The following is a 21,745-nucleotide window of genomic DNA, read 5'->3' as shown; positions in this document are numbered from 1 at the left end:
AGGTAGTATGTTTGACGAAAGAAACCTGGATGTAAAGTAGGTGTAGTTGGGAGGACAAGAGCTAGGGAAGGAGAAGCACTACTCCTGAGGCAGGAGTTTTAGGAATGTGTGATAGAGTGTAAGGAGGTAAATTCTAGGTTGATGTAGGTAAAACTGAAAGTGGATGGCAAGAAATGGGTGATTATTGGTGCTTATGCACCTGACCATGAGAAGAAAGATCATGAGAGGCAAGTGTTTTGGGAGCAGCTGAGTGATTGTGTCAGCAGTTTTGGTGCATGAGACTGGATATTTGTGATGGGTGACTTAAATGCAAAGGGAAGTAATGTATCAGTTAAGAGCATAGTTGGTTGGTATTTCGTATTCAGTGTTATGAATGAAACTGACGAAGAGCTTGCAGAGTTGTGTGCTGAAAGAAGGCTGGTGAATGGAATGCTTGGTTTAAAAAAAGGAGATATACACAAGTACCGGGGTTGACGTGCTGTCAGTGGATTGAATCAGGGCATGTGAGGCGTCTGGGGTAAATCATGGAAAGCTGTGTAGGTATGTATATTTGCGTGTGTGGACGTATGTATATACATGTGTATGGGGGTGGGTTGGGCCATTTCTTTCGTCTGTTTCCTTGCGCTACCTTGCAAACGTGGGAGACCAGCAAAAAAAAAAAAAAAAATACTCAAGTATATGTATATGAGTATTAGAGATGGTCAAAGGGCATTATGATATTGTTTCAATTGATAGGCTTGTAAAAGAGAGACTTTTGGATGTAAATATTCTGAGAGGGGCAGCTGGTGGGATGTCTGATCACTATCTTGTGGAAAAAGAGAAAGCCATGTTGGGGGAGAAGAAAGTGGTGAGAGTTAAGTGAGCTTGGAAAGGAGACTTGTGTGAAGAAACGCCAGCAGAGATTGAGTGTAGAATGGCAAAAGGTGAGAGCAAATGAAGTGAGGCGAATGGATGAGGAATGGGAGCCTTTTAGGGAAGTAGTGATGGCAAGTGCAAGAGATGCATAAGGTATGCGAAAGGTTGGAGGTGGGCAGATTAGAAAGGGTAGTGAGTGGTGGGATGAAGTAAAGTTGCTAATGAAAATGAAAAGAGAAGTGTTTGGATGGTATTTACCAGAAAGGAGTACAAATGATTGGGAGATGTATATGAAAGTGGCAGGAGGTCAAGGTGCAGAGGTTGAAGAAGAGGGCAAGTGAGAGATAGGGTGAGAGAGTATCATTAAACTTTAGGGAGAATGAAAAGATGTTTTGGAAGAGGTGAATAACGTGCTAAAGACAAAGAGAGCAAATGGGAACATTGGTGAATCGGGCAAAAGGGGTTTTGACAGCAGGTAGTGATGACAAAAAGCACATACAGAATCTATCTGTTGAATCATTGATTACAGCTGTTTAGTTAGAGCAGGTCTAACACATACACAGAGACTGATGATGATACAGGGAATGGATATTTAGAAGAAGCAATTTTGGCAGCAGGGTGATGGAGAGGAACATAAGAAATTAATTGAAGCAATTGAAAGAAAAATATGCACTGTAGAGATAAAACAATTAAAGAAGTTTATGGACTAGTTGATGGAAAGTTTAGAAGATTATGGAGGAAACAAGACCAGTGCTTGCAAACTTAAAAAAAGTTGGAGAGACTGTGGTTGACACTTTTGTATTGAAGAATCTAGCTGGAAAGTGGTTAGCACTAAAGTTAGAATGATTAGCAAAGGAGGAGGGTGATTGATGTTATTCATTAATTATTATTTGGCTTGTAAGGTGATCATACCCCAGATAAGGAAGATATGAGGAAGTATGTTTTGAAAGATTGCTGGAGGCTCTAGAACTGCCAGATGCAATTTCCATGATAATGGAAAGGAGAATTAAGGTTTATTTATAATTAAGATGTAATGGTTCAACTAGTTATGGTTACGTATGACTTAAAGTTGTTAAACCGGGAAGTGTAGAAAAACTAAGAAACTTAAAGGCATGGTGGAATTCAATGGGATATTCACCATCTTTGATAAATCAAAGGAAGAGAAATAAAAAAAGCAAGAAATACTCTCAGAAGATCAAGACTGAACACACCACATGTGGTAAGAAGATGGAAGCAGCTCAGTAAGCACTGTTGAGAGGATGGGAGTGCAAGGAGATGGTTATGTCAGACTGAAAGTGAGGTATTCAAATGTTAATGGATTAATGATGAGTGATAAAAAGGTGTAATTCAAGAATCTTGAAAGTGAAAGTATACTTGTTTTAGCAAGGGTGGAATATTCCCACAGGACTGGGGATTGGCAGACATCACTATTATATGCAAATAGGGAAGCTGCCAGTTGTCTGGTAATTACTGTACTATTAGCTTCACATCAATTATATGCAATCTTCTGGAGTTGATTACTAAAGATTAAATCGTAGCCTATCTGGAACAACTCAACTTGATCAATAAAGCACACCATGGTTTTAGGTGACACACATCATGCCTTACAAACCTTGAATTTTACGACAATCTATTTGCTACCCATGACAGACTAAGGCAATAGATATGATATTTCAGGACTTCCTGAAAGCATTTGACAAAGTCCCCCATGTTAGAATGATGCACAAAGTCTGGGCCTAGGGGATTACAGGTTATATAGGATGGCTAGAAGCCTGATTACTTGATAGAAAGCAGAGAGTTGTAATGAATGGCAAATCATCAACATGGTCACCCATTAGTAGTGGAGTCCCTCAGGGATCCATACTTGAGCCTGTATTTGTCATTTATATTAACAGTATTGATTTTTTTTTTTTTTTTTTTTTTCCGGTCTCTCGCGTTTGCGAGGTAGCGCAAGGAAACAGACGAAAGAAATGGCCCAACCCACCCCCATACACACGTGTATACATACGTCCACACACGCAAATATACATACCTACACAGCTTTCCATGGTTTACCTCAGACGCTTCACATGTCCTGATTCAATCCACTGACAGCACGTCAACCCCGGTATACCACATTGATCCAATTCACTCTATTCCTTGCCCTCCTTTCACCCTCCTGCATGTTCAGGCCCCGATCACACAAAATCTTTTTCACTCCATCTTTCCACCTCCAATTTGGTCTCCCACTTCTCCTCGTTCCCTCCACCTCCGACACATATATCCTCTTGGTCAATCTTTCCTCACTCATTCTCTCCATGTGCCCAAACCATTTCAAAACACCCTCTTCTGCTCTCTCAACAACGCTCTTTTTATTTCCACGCATCTCTCTTACCCTTACGTTACTTACTCGATCAAACCACCTCACACCACACATTGTCCTCAAACATCTCATTTCCAGCACATCCATCCTCCTGCGCACAACTCTATCCATAGCCCACGCCTCGCAACCATACAACATTGTTGGAACCACTATTCCTTCAAACATAGCCATTTTTGCTTTCCGAGATAATGTTCTCAACTTCCACACATTCTTCAAGGCTCCCAGGATTTTCGCCCCCTCCCCCACCCTATGATCCACTTCCGCTTCCATGGTTCCATCCGCTGCCAGATCCACTCCCCGATATCTAAAACACTTTACTTCCTCCAGTTTTTCTCCATTCAAACTTACCTCCCAATTGACTTGACCCTCAACCCTACTGTACCTAATAACCTTGCTCTTATTCACATTTACTCTTAACTTTCTTCTTTCACACACTTTACCAAACTCAGTCACCAGCTTCTGCAGTTTCTCACATGAATCAGCCACCAGCGCTGTATCATCAGCGAACAACAACTGACTCACTTCCCAAGCTCTCTCATCCCCAACAGACTTCATACTTGCCCCTCTTTCCAAAACTCTTGCATTTACCTCCCTAACAACCCCATCCATAAACAAATTAAACAACCATGGAGACATCTCACACCCCTGCCGCAAACCTACATTCACTGAGAACCAATCACTTTCCTCTCTTCCTACACGTACACATGCCTTACATCCTCGATAAAAACTTTTCACTGCTTCTAACAACTTGCCTCCCACACCATATATTCTTAATACCTTCCACAGAGCATCTCTATCAACTCTATTATATGCCTTCTCCAGATCCATAAATGCTACATACAAATCCATTTGCTTTTCTAAGTATTTCTCACATACATTCTTCAAAGCAAACACCTGATCCACACATCCTCTACCACTTCTGAAACCACACTGCTCTTCCCCAATCTGATGCTCTGTACATGCCTTCACCCTCTCAGTCAATACCCTCCCATATAATTTCCCAGGAATACTCAACAAACTTATACCTCTGTAATTTGAGCACTCACTCTTATCCCCTTTGCCTTTGTACAAAGGCACTATGTACGCATTCTGCCAATCCTCAGGCACCTCACCATGAGTCATACATACATTAAATAATCTTACCAACCAGTCAATAATACAGTCACCCCCTTTTTTAATAAAAGGTTTAAAAAGCGAGATATACATAAGTATACGTATGTAAGTAGGAGAGATGGCCAGAGAGCATTATTGGATTACGTGTTAATTGACAGGCGCGCGAAAGAGAGACTTTTGGATGTTAATGTGCTGAGAGGTGCAACTGGAGGGATGTCTGATCATTATCTTGTGGAGGCTAAGGTGAAGATTTGTATGGGTTTTCAGAAAAGAAGAGTGAATGTTGGGGTGAAGAGGGTGGTGAGAGTAAGTGAGCTTGGGAAGGAGACCTGTGTGAGGAAGTACCAGGAGAGACTGAGTACAGAATGGAAAAAGGTGAGAACAATGGAAGTAAGGGGAGTGGGGGAGGAATGGGATGTATTTAGGGAATCAGTGATGGATTGCGCAAAAGATGCTTGTGGCATGAGAAGAGTGGGAGGTGGGTTGATTAGAAAGGGTAGTGAGTGTTGGGATGAAGAAGTAAGATTATTAGTGAAAGAGAAGAGAGAGGCATTTGGACGATTTTTGCAGGGAAAAAATGCAATTGAGTGGGAGATGTATAAAAGAAAGAGACAGGTGGTCAAGAGAAAGGTGCAAGAGGTGAAAAAGAGGGCAAATGAGAGTTGGAGTGAGAGAGTATCATTAAATTTTAGGGAGAATAAAAAGATGTTCTGGAAGGAGGTAAATAAAGTGCGTAAGACAAGGGAGCAAATGGGAACTTCAGTGAAGGGCACAAATGGGGAGGTGATAACAAGTAGTGGTGGTGTGAGAAGGAGGTGGAGTGAGTATTTTGAAGGTTTGTTGAATGTGTTTGATGATAGAGTGGCAGATATAGGGTGTTTTGGTCGAGGTGGTGTGCAAAGTGAGAGGGTTAGAGAAAATGATTTGGTAAACAGGGAAGAGATAGTAAAAGCTTTGCGGAAGATGAAAGCCGGCAAGGCAGCAGGTTTGGATGGTATTGCAGTGGGATTTATTAAAACAGTATTGATGTAGGTCTAAATAATCTTGTGTTCAAATTTGTAGGTGAGACAAAAATCAGCAGTTTCATTTTAACTTAAGATGATAGGCTAAGATTTCAAGAGGATGTAAATAAAATCACTGAATGGTTTAGTAAATGACAAATACCATTTAACGTATATAAATGACAACTAAACAAATAATTTTATTATGAAGTGCTGGGCTGCAAGATGAAGGACACCACTAATGTGAGAGATCTATGGGTCTTTGTCTCCAATAGCTTCAAATTCTCCTAGCGTTGCAATGAAGCTGCCAAGAAAGTGAATAGGATGTTAAGGTTTATAAACAGGAACTTTACGTATGTAAACAAGGATGTGATACTACTACTGTGCCTAAGTCTAGTTAGACCATATCTCGAATATGCAATGCAGTTTTGGGCCCCACATTAAATTGATATCCCCTCTTGCATAACAAATCATAAAAGTAGAGACTGTGAGAATTAGACTTGTTCTCCCTAAGCAAGAGGCACTTCTGGGGCAAATTAATAGAATGTTACAAAGCACTGAAAGGATTCAACAATGTTGATGTTGAACATTTCTGTACAGTAACTCCAGCATTATAGACAAGAGGAAATGGATTGAAACTTAGAGGTCACTAAGTTAATTTGGACTGAACAATTTTTTTTTTTCTTGTTTTTACCAGTGACATTATTGAGGCATGGAATAAACCACCAGAAAATGTTCCAATACCAGAATAATTTATCTACTCAGTCATTAATGCAGTGGTATATCATGCTAGCTTCTCAACCTGGCCATGTTGTGGTATCATTGTAACAGATTAACCCATGTTACCTGCTTTGAGAGAGTATACTCATTTAGAATTACTGTATCATTCGTTGACATCAGAAATAGTGTGGGCATGATAAGTCGAGAGGCTTGAGCTCATGTTTATCCTTTATAAGTTTATCTCTTATAACAAAAAGTGAAGGGAAATATATCATTGGTGATGGGATGCATGACATTTTTGTGTTCATTCTACCTTATGACTTTCCTCTAAGAATTTCCTTCAAGCATATTAATCCTGCAAGTTATTTTTTTCTACCTTGTTTTCCTGCCAGTGTGTGTCAGAGGGAATGGAAGGTGGGGAAAGAGCCTTTTGCCTTGCTAACCTTTTCTTCAACTCTCTCTCTCTCTCTCAGGAGGCCAGATCACCTAGCTTGGACCTTGGGTCTGTGTCTATGTAAATCTTACCTTATTTGGTTTCTCTTGCTCGTTTGAAAGTATTCTATGCATTTTGTGTCTTTTCCCTTTATCTATCTGTTTGATGAGTACCCCACTGAATTTTGTCATTTTAAAGTTTCTTTGCCTTTCTAAGTACCTCTTGGCTAGATGATTCCAAAAACTGTAACCATAAGTGGATATCCTCCTTTGTCTTGATTATTGCAACCAATAATTTTGTTTCTCTTTTATCATTGAAATTGCACAGCCTCCATTAATCATTAAATGAGCATTTCTTCTTCCTTTCCCCATTTCTCTCTATCTTGTGAATGATCTTCATCCTGTCCAAAGATTATTGAAGATTTACTTGTATCAACCTCTTGGTCTATTTATATTCCAAAGTTTGGTGGCACCCACTCTGTGGCCAAGTACAGTACTTTAAATTCATCAACCTTTTGAGTTTCAAGCTTACTCTATGGCTAAGTACATTACTTTTAATTCATCAACCCTCAGTTTCTGGCCTCTGTAAACTTCCCTTTTGCCAACAAGCACTGATCCTGTATGCTCGGTACTTTCCTATACTTTAGATCTACTGGATCATAAACTCCTGAATGCTCTGTCTCTGACAGTTCATATTATTCTGTCTGAAGCTTTGATCAATTCCCTGGCTCCTCTGTTACAATGTCTCCAGCTTCCTGTCCCACTGCATCATTCATCATGGTCAAAGTCTGTTGATCTGCCCCAGAAACTGCTTTCCCAGCCCAGTATTTTCAATAGTTTCTATAGGTTGTGTAGTGGGAAGTTCCTCCTGTTCAGCATTCTGGGACATTAGAATAGCTTCTTCTGGACTTTTATATTCTTTAATCATTCCACCTGTCTTTCTTTGGTTAGGTACCCTCTGCTCTCCCGAACCTTCTCTTTAACTGCTTGAGATTCTCTCATGACATCCTTCATGTTCCTTAAATTGAATCTATGGTTTCTTTAATTCCTTCTTTAGTTGTGTTAAGTTTTAGTCTTGCCAATTAATAATATCGCATCTCCAAACAGTTGTTCTCTGGTGGTTCCTTCTTCATTACTTCATCATGTCTTTTCCTGGTTGCTCTTGGTATAACTGACTGGTCTTCGTACACTCCCTTCCAGTTTAGTCTTATGTAAAACAAACTTAAACACTTGGCTTTATGTATTTTTTGACAGGTTTGCCCCAGCTGTCCTGGTTATTTTCTCTGCAGTCTTTAAAAATCTATTTTTTCTTTGCTCAAGGAGTGTTAAAGATTGAGTGCTAAAGATTGATCCCTTAAAGTAATAGTAACAATAATGAAGCTTACTATTGCAGGATAGCCTCAGTCGTAAGGGGAATTTAAATCTTCCACTGATACTAACAGTTTTCGTTTTGGTTTCTGTCTTTTACTCAGTCGCTGCTGCATTTAGCTCGATGTCCTGGTCTTGTATCATGGCATAATCATATAGGCATTTGTTGGTAGTTGCTATCTATCCTTTCCTTCCACCTATCTCCCCATCACTTCCTCCATCTTTTCCTATCTTTTCTTTACAAGAATTCCTTCTCTTCCCTTACCCCTCCTCCCTCTGTGTATTTGTCTTTCAGTGAATTTGCATATTCATGTATTGCATACATATGTTTAAATTAATATTCTTTTTCAGGTGCTGAAAAAAGATGTAATCCTTCAAGATGATGATGTAGAATGTACAATGACGGAGCGGCGCATTTTAGCTCTGGCTGCCCACCACCCTTTCCTCACTGCCCTCCATTCTTGCTTCCAAACGGAGGTGAGAAAACCGTTATGTTTCTTAAGAATTAAGCCTTTACTCTTTTTAGTGCTTTAGGTAGAAATGGAGAACATTTTTGGTTATGTATACCTTTATTTGGTTGGGGTTATATAGCTTATTAAGGCATGAATTGTAATGGGAGTGAGGTAATGGACGATTGATGCAGGGTTTGATAGCCGCTTTCTAGTGTATAATGTAGTTAGGTAGAAAAAGACTATATTCTTTCTTTTTGTGTTGTTAAGTGAACCACCATTATCTATTGATTCACTCTTCGGTGTTTCACTTGTATGTTGTGTTGGAAAAGATAAGCAATGTAGACATAGAAATTTTAGAAAATAAAAAGTTTCAAAAACTATGTACCAGTTGAAAATACTATCTGTTGTGTATAAGTCTTCCTTGCAATTTAGTGGTTCCTAGTGAAGTTTTATGTGCTTCAGAGGTGTGTGATGTCACTGTGGTTGTTTAATCCATTTATGGACAGGGTAGTGAGGTAAATTAATGCAAGGGTCTTAAAGCAAGGGGCAGCTCTACAGTATGTTGGGGATGGAGGGCATGGGAGGTTGTGAATCATTTGCAGTTTGCTGAGGCATGGCTCTGGAGGTACTCTCCCAAGAAGTTTGTGATAGACTTTGTAGGTGTGTGAAAAAAAAAGTGAGTTGATATGAACAACACAAGATGACAAGGTACATTGGGGGATGGGACAGGAGGATGTTAGTTTATGAATGAGGATGACTTAGAGGAAGTGGATTGTTTTAGGTACCTATGGGTAGATGTGCCTGCTGTGATGGAAATGTGGACTGAAGTAAATCATGGGAAAAGAGAAGGGGCTAAAATCTTAAGTGTAGTGAGATATATGTAGAAGGAGAGATCATTGTTTTATAAGGGCATAGATGGTTACATTTGAAGGTGTAGTAGTCCTGACATCATTGAATGCAAAAGAATGGAGAGAGAATGGAAGTGTTGGAAATTAAGTTCCTGAGGACAATGTGTAGTTTAAAGTTGGTGGTGTAAGGAATGACATTGTAAGAGAGAGAGCTGACCAATCAGGGTGTGCTGAAATGGTTTAGACATTTGGAGAGGATGAGTGAAGTGGGATTTGCTTTTCATAAGGGAAGGGAAGAAAGGGGATGCGGAAAGCAAGCTAGAAGATGGAAGGTTGGATCAGTTTGTCATATGGGGGAGGGGAGATGTACTGTTAAGAGACTAGAACCAGGACATGTGAAACAGTTTAGGTAAACCTTGGAATAGTGAGTGGGACTTGGCTGTGAATGGAAGGCTGTGTTTAGAGTATTATGGGAGATACATGCTTACTATACCTTCAGACATACCAGTCTCTGCCTTAACAGACACTGGCCTTTCCTCCACACATTCCTCATTCCACCTAGGATCTCAATCCCCTTTCCCAACTTATGTCTCACTTCATCTCATCCCCCTTGTTTCCATCTGTTGCCATGTACATTCCCAAATATGTGGAACACTCCAATTCCTGAGGTACTTCCCAATCAGACTTGAATCAATGTTCTCATCACCCTGCTGCACCTCAAATACCTTACTTTAGTTCACATTCACTTTCAACCCTCCCTTTTCACACACTCACCCAAACTCTGTTATTAGCTCCTGGAGTTTTTATCTTGATTCCTCATCCAATGCCATGTTATCTTCAAACAGCAACTGATTTAGCTCCTATCCACCCTCCTCACCACCATCACCACCTCCAGTATGCCATAGACCTGACCCTTGCTGTGCATCCTTACATTCATCTCCTTCCCCACCAGATCCATAAATAGATTGAACATAAATGATGCCATTGCCTCTCTGTAATAACCTGTTTGTACTGTATAGGGAGGAGGTTTTCCACTCGTGGGGCCCCATCTCTTGAACACTCTTTATTATCATACAGCCACTTAAATATATGTATGCTGTCTGCATTAACCATGTCCTTAGTCAGTTTTAGTTTTTTCTGCTCATCCATTACTCTCATATTATTAGTGTTTCTTTACATCCTTATTTACCATATTATTAGTGTTTCTTTACTTCCATATTTACAAGTTTCATATTAAATTTAATAAGTTCTCTGGATGATATATTCCTAAATCTCTCGAAGTGTTTACTGTCTGCTTCATTGATTTCTTTTATAAACCTAAAGTTTGTGATCTGATCACCCCTTCACTCTTCTCTTTTCCAAGGTAGGTATATTTAAAGCCTCTGGGATCTGTAGCTCAGGTCTCTTAATTCTGGTACCTTCTTTGTTTCCATCCTCTAGAGTTGCACACTATCTATCCCCAACATACATTTGAGTTCTGTTCTGACTGAGCAGTCGGATCTAAAAATGGACGTAAGTCGGACATATGTCAGCACAGCATATAGAATTCATATACCTGTACAGCGTTCTTTTATCTTACTCAGTTTCTATCATGAATATATCCTTTTTTACTAACCAGCTTTATTATAAGATTCTGTAGTTCTTTTTACTTTTTATTTAAGATTCTTTAAGTCATATTTCACCATTTTTTATTTTTTACGTTATGTAAGTTTTATCGTGATTATCTCATTTTTGTTTAACTAGTTTTATTAATTGACAATTTTGTAAATCACTATGGTTTATTAAAAAAAAATAAAAAGATTCTTTGGTTTATTTTTTACCTTTTCGGCAGCTCCTTCATCAGCACTTGCTGCCTCACCTGTGACTCGAACGTTGTGCAAGCTATATCTTCTTTTAAATCTATTGAACCAACCATGACTTGATGTGAAGTTCTCGATGTAATCTTCGCCCACTCGCTCCTTCAGAGTCTCAAAAAGACTTCTAGCCTTCGCCTGAATTGTTAGTAAGCTTAGTGGTACACATTTTTGAATTTGATTTTCCATTCACAGCATCAACAACATTTCCATTTCGTGGATGGGCCCTTGTCGTTGCTTTGTTATTATCCTAGATTTCATACTTCTCGAACCTTTTACTGCTTCACATATTTTTCTTTGTCCTTTGAAATTGTGGAGACCATCGAATGGGACAACTGAAGATAACGTGCAATCACATAAACTTTTCTCCTCCTCCATTTTGAGTGATTACCTTTGTCTTCAATTCCAAATCAAGCGTCTTCCTCAGCTTCTTGCCAGATCTCTTGGCATGTGATGGGTTTTTCCTATTGCTCATCATCCCTTTGGGGTTTAATACAAAAGTGGTTTTATCCAGCATGAAAATTCGTTAGATTCACTTGAATAATGCGTGCTTACTGAATGGTAACTGAGAGAGATGCTGAAGTGCACAATGCCGGGATATCGTCTTACGGTCGTTGCTGTATGCACACAGCCATTATCACTGATGGACGTACAACCAAGCTTAGTTTTTATATTTACGTATATTTTTGTACTTTATATTTTTCCGGTTGTATGGATGGTCGTGATTTGCATAGGTCGGAAGTAGGGGTTTAGACCATATTCTAGTTTGGCCTTATGTTGAATATGATTTGCCTGCCAAATATTTCCTTTTCAATGACTTGAAAGATGATTTGATTTTGCTAGCAGATAGTTAGTCTCCTTAGCTGTATTTTGATATGGGAATATTGGTGCTGATTTAGGGATGATGTCAGCTCCCAAAACCTCACACACACAATCTTAAAGCTTATTACCTGCTAGATGATAATTACATCGAGTCTGTTGTTTTGCTTTGTCCCATCCTCAGTACTATATATTGGCTAGGTTGAATTTCATCAACCATGTTTTGGACAAACTTTAAGAAGACAGTTTAGGTCCCCATTAAGATGATGCAATCCTCCATGTTTTCATTTCCTTCATGTGCTTTGCATCATCTGCAAACATATATAGGTAGGATTCCTTACCTTTAGGCAAGTCATTGGTATAAATCAAGAACAGTCATAGTGCAAGACACGAACCTTGTGGCACTTTAGTCACCTCAACCCATTTGGAAAAGGCTTCTCTGACATACATCCCTTGTTCCCTCCCACTGATATAATCTTCTTTCCATTGTAGGAGTATTCCTTCTTGGTGATCCAGCTTCTTAATCAGCCTTTTATATGGTCCAATGTCACTTCTGTCAGTCAAGATACCGACAGTCCACCCAGCCTTCCTTTTTGTGCAGGAGTGACCTCACTTCTCATAAAATTCTTAAGAGATTAGTTAACAAACTGCACCTCTTTCACTAAAACATGCTGTCTGTCACTTACAAAATTTCACCTCCATAGAAAGTTGTCTACTTGCTTTCTTATAAATTTTTCCAGAACCTTACACACCACACTTGTTTGTGAGACTGGTCTGTTTTTCAGTGCCTGTCCCTGGTCTTTCTTATATATAGGTATGACATTTGCTTTTTTTCAATTCCTTTGGCTCTTTGCCTCTCTCCAATGATGATCTTGCACAGCAATTCAAGTAGATTATCAAATGTATTTGCTCACATCTCTAACACACATAATGAAATTTAACCACAGCCATGTACCTTGTATGGGTCAAGTTCTTATAGTATTCTGATAACAGTTTCTATTTATCTCAATGATTTCCAAAACCTGCTACCCATTTTATCTCACAGGTGTTGGAACTTCTGTATCATCCACCATGAAAACACTTTTTAACATGTTATTCACTTCCTTACATATCCATGTATCATCCTACACAGAGTTTCCCTTTGTATATGTTAGCATGATGAGCTTCTCCTTAACAAACAAGAGACTCCTAATGTAATTTTAGAAAGGTTTTGGATTTTCACTTGCCATGTCCATAATATTCTCTTCAGGGTTTCATTGTTTTTTCATTTCTTATCTTGCCATAATTGTTCCGTGCTCTGTTATACCTTGCAGATGCTGGCTAGCTAGAATACTGTCTATATCTTTGCCACTGTAAATCACAAAGCTGCTTATCTTTATGGCATCTTCCTTCTTAATGTTCCCTCTTTATTAGAGGCTTGAGGTACTCATGCCTTTACTCTTTCATTGTAAATTACACAGAGCCTGCCAGCACAAAGCCCTAGTACCTAGCTGCTGAATTCAGTTTTCCAATCTGTGTGACTATAGAAATTATTAAGGTTTATATAGTTTCTGCAATTACATCTCTTCTGTATTTCCTGTCACATTTCTTTCTATTTTAATTCTTTTCCTACATATTTAAACTTGAGCATTACGTGATCACTTCTTCCAACTAGTGTATCGTATGTGATATTCTCAATATTCGTGCTAGTATGAGTGAAGGTAAGATCTAGAAATGATGGTGTATCAGTTCCTCTCTTCTTAGTGTGCTCCTTGACATGGTACAGGAAATTCTCCTGTATACACTTTAGACTAAAAAAGAAGATAAAAACTTGTCTCGATGACTCCCTATTGTCACTAGGATCTAAATTCCTCTGGTCTGTCCTTTTGTAACTGAAATTCCCCATTATTATCACTTTATTATGTGTAAGATTTTGGTGTTTCACTGCTTCATGTAACATCCTGATCATTCCTTCATCTTTATCATTATGTATTTGTTGTGGTTTGTCACATTTCTTTGGAGAAAATAATAAACAGAAGGCATAAGATAGAGTTGATAGAGATGCTCTGTGGAAGGTATTATGAATATATGGTGTGGGAGGCAAGTTGTTAGAAGAAGTGAAAAGTTTTTATCTAGGATGTAAGGCATGTGTACATGTAGGAAGAGAGGAAAGTGATTGGTTCTCATTGAATGTTGGTTTGCAGCAGGGGTGTTTATGGATGGGGTTGTTAGGGAGGTGAATGCAAGAGTTTTGGAAAGAGGGGCAAGTATGCAGTCTGTTGTGGATGAGAGAACTTGGGAAGTGAGTCAGTTGTTGTTCGCTGATGATACAGCTCTGGTGGCTGATTCGTGTGAGAAACTGCAGAAGCTGGTGACTGAGTTTGGTAAAGTGTGTGAAAGAAGAAAGCTGAGAGTTAATGTGAATAAGAGCAAGGTTTTTAGGTAAAGTAGGGTTGAGGGACAAGTGAATTGGAGGTAAGTTTGAATGGAGAAAAACTGGAGGAAGTGAAGTGTATTAGATATTTGGAAGTGGAATTAGCAGCGGATGGAACCGTGGAAGCGGAAGTGAATCACAGGGTGGGGGCGAAAGTTCTGGGAGCATTGAAAAATGTGTGGAAGTCAAGAATGTTATCTTGGAAAGCAAAAATGGGTATGTTTGAAGGAATAGTAGTTCCAACAATGTCATATGGTTGCGAGGCGTGGGCTATAGATAGAGTTGTTCGGAGGAGGATGGATGTGCTGGAAATGAGATGTTTGAGGACAATATGTGGTGTGAGGTAGTTTGATCGAGTAAGTAATGAAAGGGTAAGAGAGATGTGTGGTAATAAAAAGAGTGTTGGTGAGAGAGCAGAAGAGGGTGTTTTGAAATGGTTTGGTTACATGGAGAGAATGAGTGAGGAAAGATTGACCAAGAGGATATATGTGTCAAAGGTGGAGGGAACAAGGAGAAGTGGGAGACCAAATTGGAGGTGGAAAGATGGAGTGAAAAAGATTTTGAGTGATCGGGGCCTGAACATGCAGGAGGGTGAAAGGCGTGCAAGTCATAGAGTGAATTGGAACGGTGTGGTATACCGGGGTCGACGTGCTGTCAATGGATTGAACCAGGGCATGTGAAGTGTCTGGGGTAAACAATGGAAAGTTTTGTGGGGCCTGGATGTGGAAAGGGAGCTGTGGTCATGGTGCATTATACATGACAGCTAGAGACCGAGTGTGAATGAACGTGGCCTTTGTTGTCTCTTCCTAGCGCTACCTTGCGCACATGCGGGGGAAGGGGTTGTCATTTCATTTGTGGTGGGGTGGCGACGGGAATGAATAAGGGCAGACAGTATGAATTATGTACATGTGTATATATATGTACATGTCTGGGTGTGTATATATGTATGTATACGTTGAGATGTATAGGTATGTATATGTGTGTCTGTGGATGTGTATTTATATACATGTGTATGTGGGTGGGTTAGGCCATTCTTTCGTCTGTTTCCTTGCGCTACCTAGCTAAGGCGGGAGACAGCGACAGAGTATAATAAATATAAATAAATCAAAAGAGTATGGTTGAGAGAACAGAAGTGGGTGTATTGAAATGATTTGCTCATATGGAGAGAATGAGTAAGGAAAGATTGACAAAGAGGATATATGTGTAAGAGGTGAAGGGAACGAGAAGTGGGAGACTAAATTGGAGGTGGAAGGATGGAGTGAAAAAGATTTTGAGTGATTGGGGCCTGAACACACAGGAGGGTGAAAGGTGTGCAAGGAATAGAGTGAATTGGAACGACATGGTATACTGGGGTCGACGTGCTGTCAATGGATTGAACTACAGCATGTGAAGCTTCTGGGGTAAACCATGGAAAGTTTTGTTGGGCCTGGATGTGAAAAGGGAGCTGTGCTTTTGGTGCATTACACATGACAGCTAGAGACTGAGTGTGAATGAATGTGGCCTTTGTTGTCTTTTCCTATGGCAACCTCGCGTGTGTGCTGGGGGAGGGGAGTCCCATTTCATGTTTGGTGGGGTGGCGATGGGAATGGATGAAGGCAGCAAGTATGAACATGTACATGTGTATATATGATATGTATGTATATGTTGAAATGTATAGGTTTGTATATGTGCATGTGGGCATTTATATATATCCATGTGTATATGGGTGGGTTGGGCCATTCTTTCATCTATTTCCTTTCGCTACTTCGCTAACATGGGAGACAGCAACAAAGTATAATAAATGAAATATAGATAATAATGATATGCTTTTCTTCCCTACAGTTACTATTCCCATCATGTATTGTCTGAATGGATGATCTTCCACTATTTCTTGAAACTTCAGGATCTCTCTTAATTTTTTTTCATACTATTCGTCATTTCCTGCATTAGCGAGGTAGCATTAAGAACGAATTACTGAGCCTTTGAGGGAATATTCTCACTTGGCCCCTTACTTACTCTGTTCCTCTTTTGGAAAATTAAGAAATAAGAGGGGAGGATTTCCAGCCCCCCACTCCCTCCCCTTTTAGTCGCCTTCTACCTTCTCCTTTCCCTCTCGCCATCATGTACCCCTGTGGGTAGAACATATTGTCAGTTTAGTAAGTTTAGTTTGCAAAACTCCAATAATATCAGGTGCTCCTTCCCTTATAAGATCATTGAATTCCTGTTCTTTACCACTAACTATTAATTTATCAACATTTTGAGTGCATTACTCTGACTCACATTAACATCTCATAACATTCCTGCCCTCTCTGCTGTTCTAGTGGGCTGCTCTATCCCCTTGCCATGTTTGGCATCAGTTTTTTGTCTTTTGATTGTACTCTGCTTTTTTCTTTGTTCTTATATTTGTCACACATGAATATCCCACTGAATCCCATGATGCCTTTAAGATTCTTAGCTTTTTTAAGTGCTTCCTGGCTTGATGACTCCAAGTCAAAGGTAACTTTAATTGGTTGCTGCCATTCGTCTTGGTTTTAACCTCCTATTCATCTCCTTTTTGTCCTTTGCTTTATCTTGAAAATCATGTCTTGCAGTCCCATAGCCTCAAGTAATTTTATATGCATATCCCCCTTATTTTCCCTTTCTTCCATATCTGGTGTATGATATTCTTCCAAGCCAAAAATTATCAGTGATTTATATGTATCAATTTCTTGCTTTACTAATCTTACTCATTTTCATGTTTTCAGCTAGTTCCTTCAACTTCTCTGTTTTCTGATTATTTTAATCTCTTGTTTGGCTAGCAAGCACTGGTCCTGTATTCTGTTTACTTTTCTAACTTTCCAAACCTTTTATCATATTTATTATTGATTATACTTAATTGCTGTTTCCCGCTTTAGCAAGGTAGTGCCAGGAAACAGGCAGAGTGGCATTTCCACTCATAAACGCCTGTATATACACAGACGCCCTTACACGCACATTTTTTTTTTTTTTTTTTTTTTTTTTTTTATACTTTGTCGCTGTCTCCCGCGTTTGCGAGGTAGCGCAAGGAAACAGACGAAAGAAATGGCCCAACCCCCCCCCCCCCCATACACATGTACATACACTCGTCCACACACGCAAATATACATACCTACACAGCTTTCCATGGTTTACCCCAGACGCTTCACATGCCTTGCTTCAATCCACTGACAGCACGTCAACCCCTGTATACCACATGACTCCAATTCACTCTATTTCTTGCCCTCCTTTCACCCTCCTGCATGTTCAGGCCCTGATCACACAAAATCTTTTTCACTCCATCTTTCCACCTCCAATTTGGTCTCCCTCTTCTCCTCGTTCCCTCCACCTCCGACACATATATCCTCTTGGTCAATCTCTCCTCACTCATTCTCTCCATGTGCCCAAACCATTTCAAAACACCCTCTTCTGCTCTCTCAACCACGCTCTTTTTATTTCCACACATCTCTCTCACCCTTACGTTACTTACTCGATCAAACCACCTCACACCACACATTGTCCTCAAACATCTCATTTCCAGCACATCCATCCTCCTGCGCACATCTCTATCCATAGCCCACGCCTCGCAACCATACAACATTGTTGGAACCACTATTCCCTCAAACATACCCATTTTTGCTTTCCGAGATAATGTTCTCGACTTCCACACATTTTTCAAGGCTCCCAAAATTTTCGCCCCCTCCCCCACCCTATGATCCACTTCCGCTTCCATGGTTCCATCCGCTGACAGATCCACTCCCAGATATCTAAAACACTTCACTTCCTCCAGTTTTTCTCCATTCAAACTCACCTCCCAATTGACTTGACCCTCACCCCTACTGTACCTAATAACCTTGCTCTTATTCACATTTACTCTCAACTTTCTTCTTCCACACACTTTACCAAACTCAGTCACCAGCTTCTGCAGTTTCTCACATGAATCAGCCACCAGCGCTGTATCATCAGCGAACAACAACTGACTCACTTCCCAAGCTCTCTCATCCCCAACAGACTTCATACTTGCCCCTCTTTCCAGGACTCTTGCATTTACCTCCCTTACAACCCCATCCATAAACAAATTAAACAACCATGGAGACATCACACATCCCTGCCGCAAACCTACATTCACTGAGAACCAATCACTTTCCTCTCTTCCTACACGTACACATGCCTTACATCCTCGATAAAAACTTTTCACTGCTTCTAACAACTTGCCTCCCACACCATATATTCTTAATACCTTCCACAGAGCATCTCTATCAACTCTATCATATGCCTTCTCCAGATCCATAAATGCTACATACAAATCCATTTGCTTTTCTAAGTATTTCTCACATACATTCTTCAAAGCAAACACCTGATCCACACGCACATATACATACATATACTTATTTTTCATTTATTATACTTTGTCGCTGTCTCCCGTGTTCGTGAGGTAGCGCAAGGAAACAGACAAAAGAATGGCCCAACCCACCCACATACACATGTATATACATACACGTCCACACATGCACATATACATACCTATACATTTCAATGTATACATATGTATACATAAACAGACATATACATATATACACATGTACATAATTCATACTTGCTGCTTTTATTCATTCCCGTCGCCACCCCGACACACATGAAATGACAACCCCTTCCCCCCGCATGCACATGAGGTAGCGCTAGGAAAAGACAACAAAGGCCACATTTGTTCACACTCAGTCTCTAGCTGTCATGTATAATTTCACCGAAACCACAGCTCCCTTTCCACATCCAGGCCCCACAAAACTTTCCATGGTTTACCCCAGATGCTTCACATGCCCTGGTTCAATCTATTGACAGCACGTCGACCCTTGTATACTACATCGTTCCAATTCACTCTATTCCTTGCACGCCTTTCACCCTCCTGTATTTTCAGTCCCTGATTGCTCAAAATCTTTTTCACTCCATCTTTCCACCTCCAATACATATACATATCAACATATACACATATACATACATATACATACACATATATGCACATGTACATATTCATACTTGCTTGCCTTTTATCCATTCCTGTTGGTACATTGCCCCATAGGAAACAGCATCGCCATCCCCTGCTTCAGTGAGGTAGTGCCAGGAAAATGAACAAAAATGGCCACATTCATTCACACTCAGTCTCTAGCTGTCATATGTAATGCACCAAAACCACAACTCCCTATCCACATCCAGACCCCACAGACCTTTCCATGTTTTACCCTAGACATTTCACGTGCCCTGGTTCAGTCCACTGAAAGCACGTTGACCCCGATATACCACATCATTCCAATTCACTCTCTTCCTTGCACACCTCTCACCCTGCTGTATGTTCAGGCCCTGATCACTCAAAATTTTTTTCACTACATCATTCCACCTCCATTTGGTCTCCTGCTTCTCCTTCTTTCTTCCACCTCTGATGCATATATCCTCTTAGCCAATCTTTCCTCACTCATTCTCTCCATATGTCCAAACCATTTTAACACACCCTCTTTTGCTCTCTCAGCCACACTCTTTATTTCCACTCATCTCCCTTCCCCTTTCATGATTCACTCAGTCAAACCACCTCACACCACACATTTTCCTCAAACATTCCATTTCCATTGCCTTGCAACCTTATAACATTTTTGGAACTACTTTTCCTTCAAACATAACCATTTTTGCTCTCCGTGATAACGTTCTCTCCTTCCACACATTCTTCATCGGTCCCAGAACCTTTGCCCCCTACCTTGTGACTCACTCCTGCTTCCATGGTTCTATTTGCTGCTAAGTCCACTCCCAGGTATCTAAAACACTTCACTTCCTCCAATTTTTCTCCATTCAAACTTACTTCCCAATTAACTTGTCCCTCAACCCGTCTGAACCTAATAACCTTGCTCTTATTCCCATTTACTCTCAACTCTCTCTGTTCACGCACTTTTCCAAACTCGGTCACCAACTTCTGCAGTTTCTCACCCGAATCAGCCACCAGCGCTGTATCATCAGCAGACAACAACTGACTTACTTCCTAAGCCCTCTTATCCACAACAGACTGCTTACTTGCCCCTATCTCCAAAACTCTTGCATTCACCTCCCTAACTACCCCATCCATAAACAAATTGAACAACCATGGGGACATTCACATCTCTTGCATTTTCTTTGCAGATCTAGTTTTGATACATTCCTTAACCGAGTCCATGCTAGCCATTTCTGGTTCAGGCAGTGCTGGAGGTCTTAAATTATCCCCCAAAACAGTACTAGTAAGCAGTAATGAAGCTTACTGTAGTAAATTATCCTGCAACTTTAGGAAAATTTAGATGTTCAGATGTCAGAGTATTGCCTTTTGATTAAATTGAAAGTAAAAAATTTCACTTCCCTTTGGCAAGGTGCACTTTCATACACTAACTTGCTGCACTTGTTCACTTCACAGTGTTGTCCACTCACACTCTTTTAAATTGGGTCTCTTTAAAAGGAGGCAAATAAAAGGAAGATGTCTTTATTCACTCATGTTGGAAAAACTTCATTCAGTTTGAATATGGGAAGCATCCACTCCCAGTCCCCATTTAAACTCATAAAATTTGGCACACTCAAACTGAATATCTAATTCATATACCACCAAGAGGCCCCTTTATATCACCTCCTACAACCATTGTGTTTTATCCTTCGCATAAGCTTTTCCAGACCCATAAATGCGATATTCAGTCCACTCTCACTCTGCTACTATTTCTCTCTCATATTCTCCAAAAGAAACACCTGATTCACACATCTGCTTCAAAAGTTACACTGTTGCTCATCCCAAATCAAAGTTCTGTGCATGCTACCACTCCCTTAGTCACCAATTGCCTGTGATTTGAGTATTCACTTTTTTATCCCCCTTGACTTGATATAAAGGCACTATGCATGCATTATGCCAGGCCTCGGGTGATCATGCAAACACTGAATTAGCCTGACTAACCAATCAGCAACATTGTCACCTCCCTCTTGAGAATCTTGACTGCAGTCCCATTCACTCATTTAGCTATGCCACACTTTATGGTACAAAAGGCTTTCACTGCCTTTCGTTTCACCGAATCGTTCAACAAGGTTATCAGTCTGCATACAACCTCCTCCCAAACACAATATTCCTCACTGTTACTCTGTAGTAACTGTGTATATTTGATACTTGTGAATTTGTTACTGTACCCTTCATTTACACTTCCCACACCTTGAACTGTACAAACAGGAAATTACAAGTAAATAATGAAGTTTACAAATAAAGCATAACATGCCAGGTATCTGGTTGTTTTGACCAGTCCCAGAGGAGAGGATAAATACCTAGGTTGGTTGGGATCTAGCTATGTGATCCAATTTGTTTTTACTTTGTGAAGAAATTGATTTATGTAAATGATCTGAATGGAAATAAAGGAAGGATTTTAATGACTTGCAATGAAAATTGAGTTGCTTTTGTGATAAAATGGTACACTGTGGATACTGATCACTTGCCTTGGTACAAGAATTTCAGATTTATGAGAAGACTACTTTAAATGACATATTTTCATTTCT

The 21,745-nt window shown here is 40.0% G+C and overlaps 1 protein-coding gene across 1 annotated transcript in view; it reads left to right on the top strand.

Moving 5' to 3' along the window:
- The window catches only part of Pkc98E (Protein kinase C), a 216,545-nt gene that overhangs the window by 88,686 nt on the left and 106,114 nt on the right, over window positions 1–21,745 (top strand). Inside the window, exon 8 of the mRNA XM_071666782.1 lies at window positions 8,203–8,328. Within this exon, the coding sequence (XP_071522883.1) occupies window positions 8,203–8,328 (126 nt within the window). The remainder of the gene's footprint in view (window positions 1–8,202; window positions 8,329–21,745) is intronic.

The sequence above is a fragment of the Panulirus ornatus genome, chromosome 11 (assembly GCF_036320965.1).
Source record: "Panulirus ornatus isolate Po-2019 chromosome 11, ASM3632096v1, whole genome shotgun sequence".
In the NCBI taxonomy this organism is placed as follows: Eukaryota; Metazoa; Arthropoda; class Malacostraca; order Decapoda; family Palinuridae; genus Panulirus; species Panulirus ornatus.
Note: the sequence above shows the minus strand (reverse complement) of the source record. Positions and strands in the feature narration are given on the sequence as shown.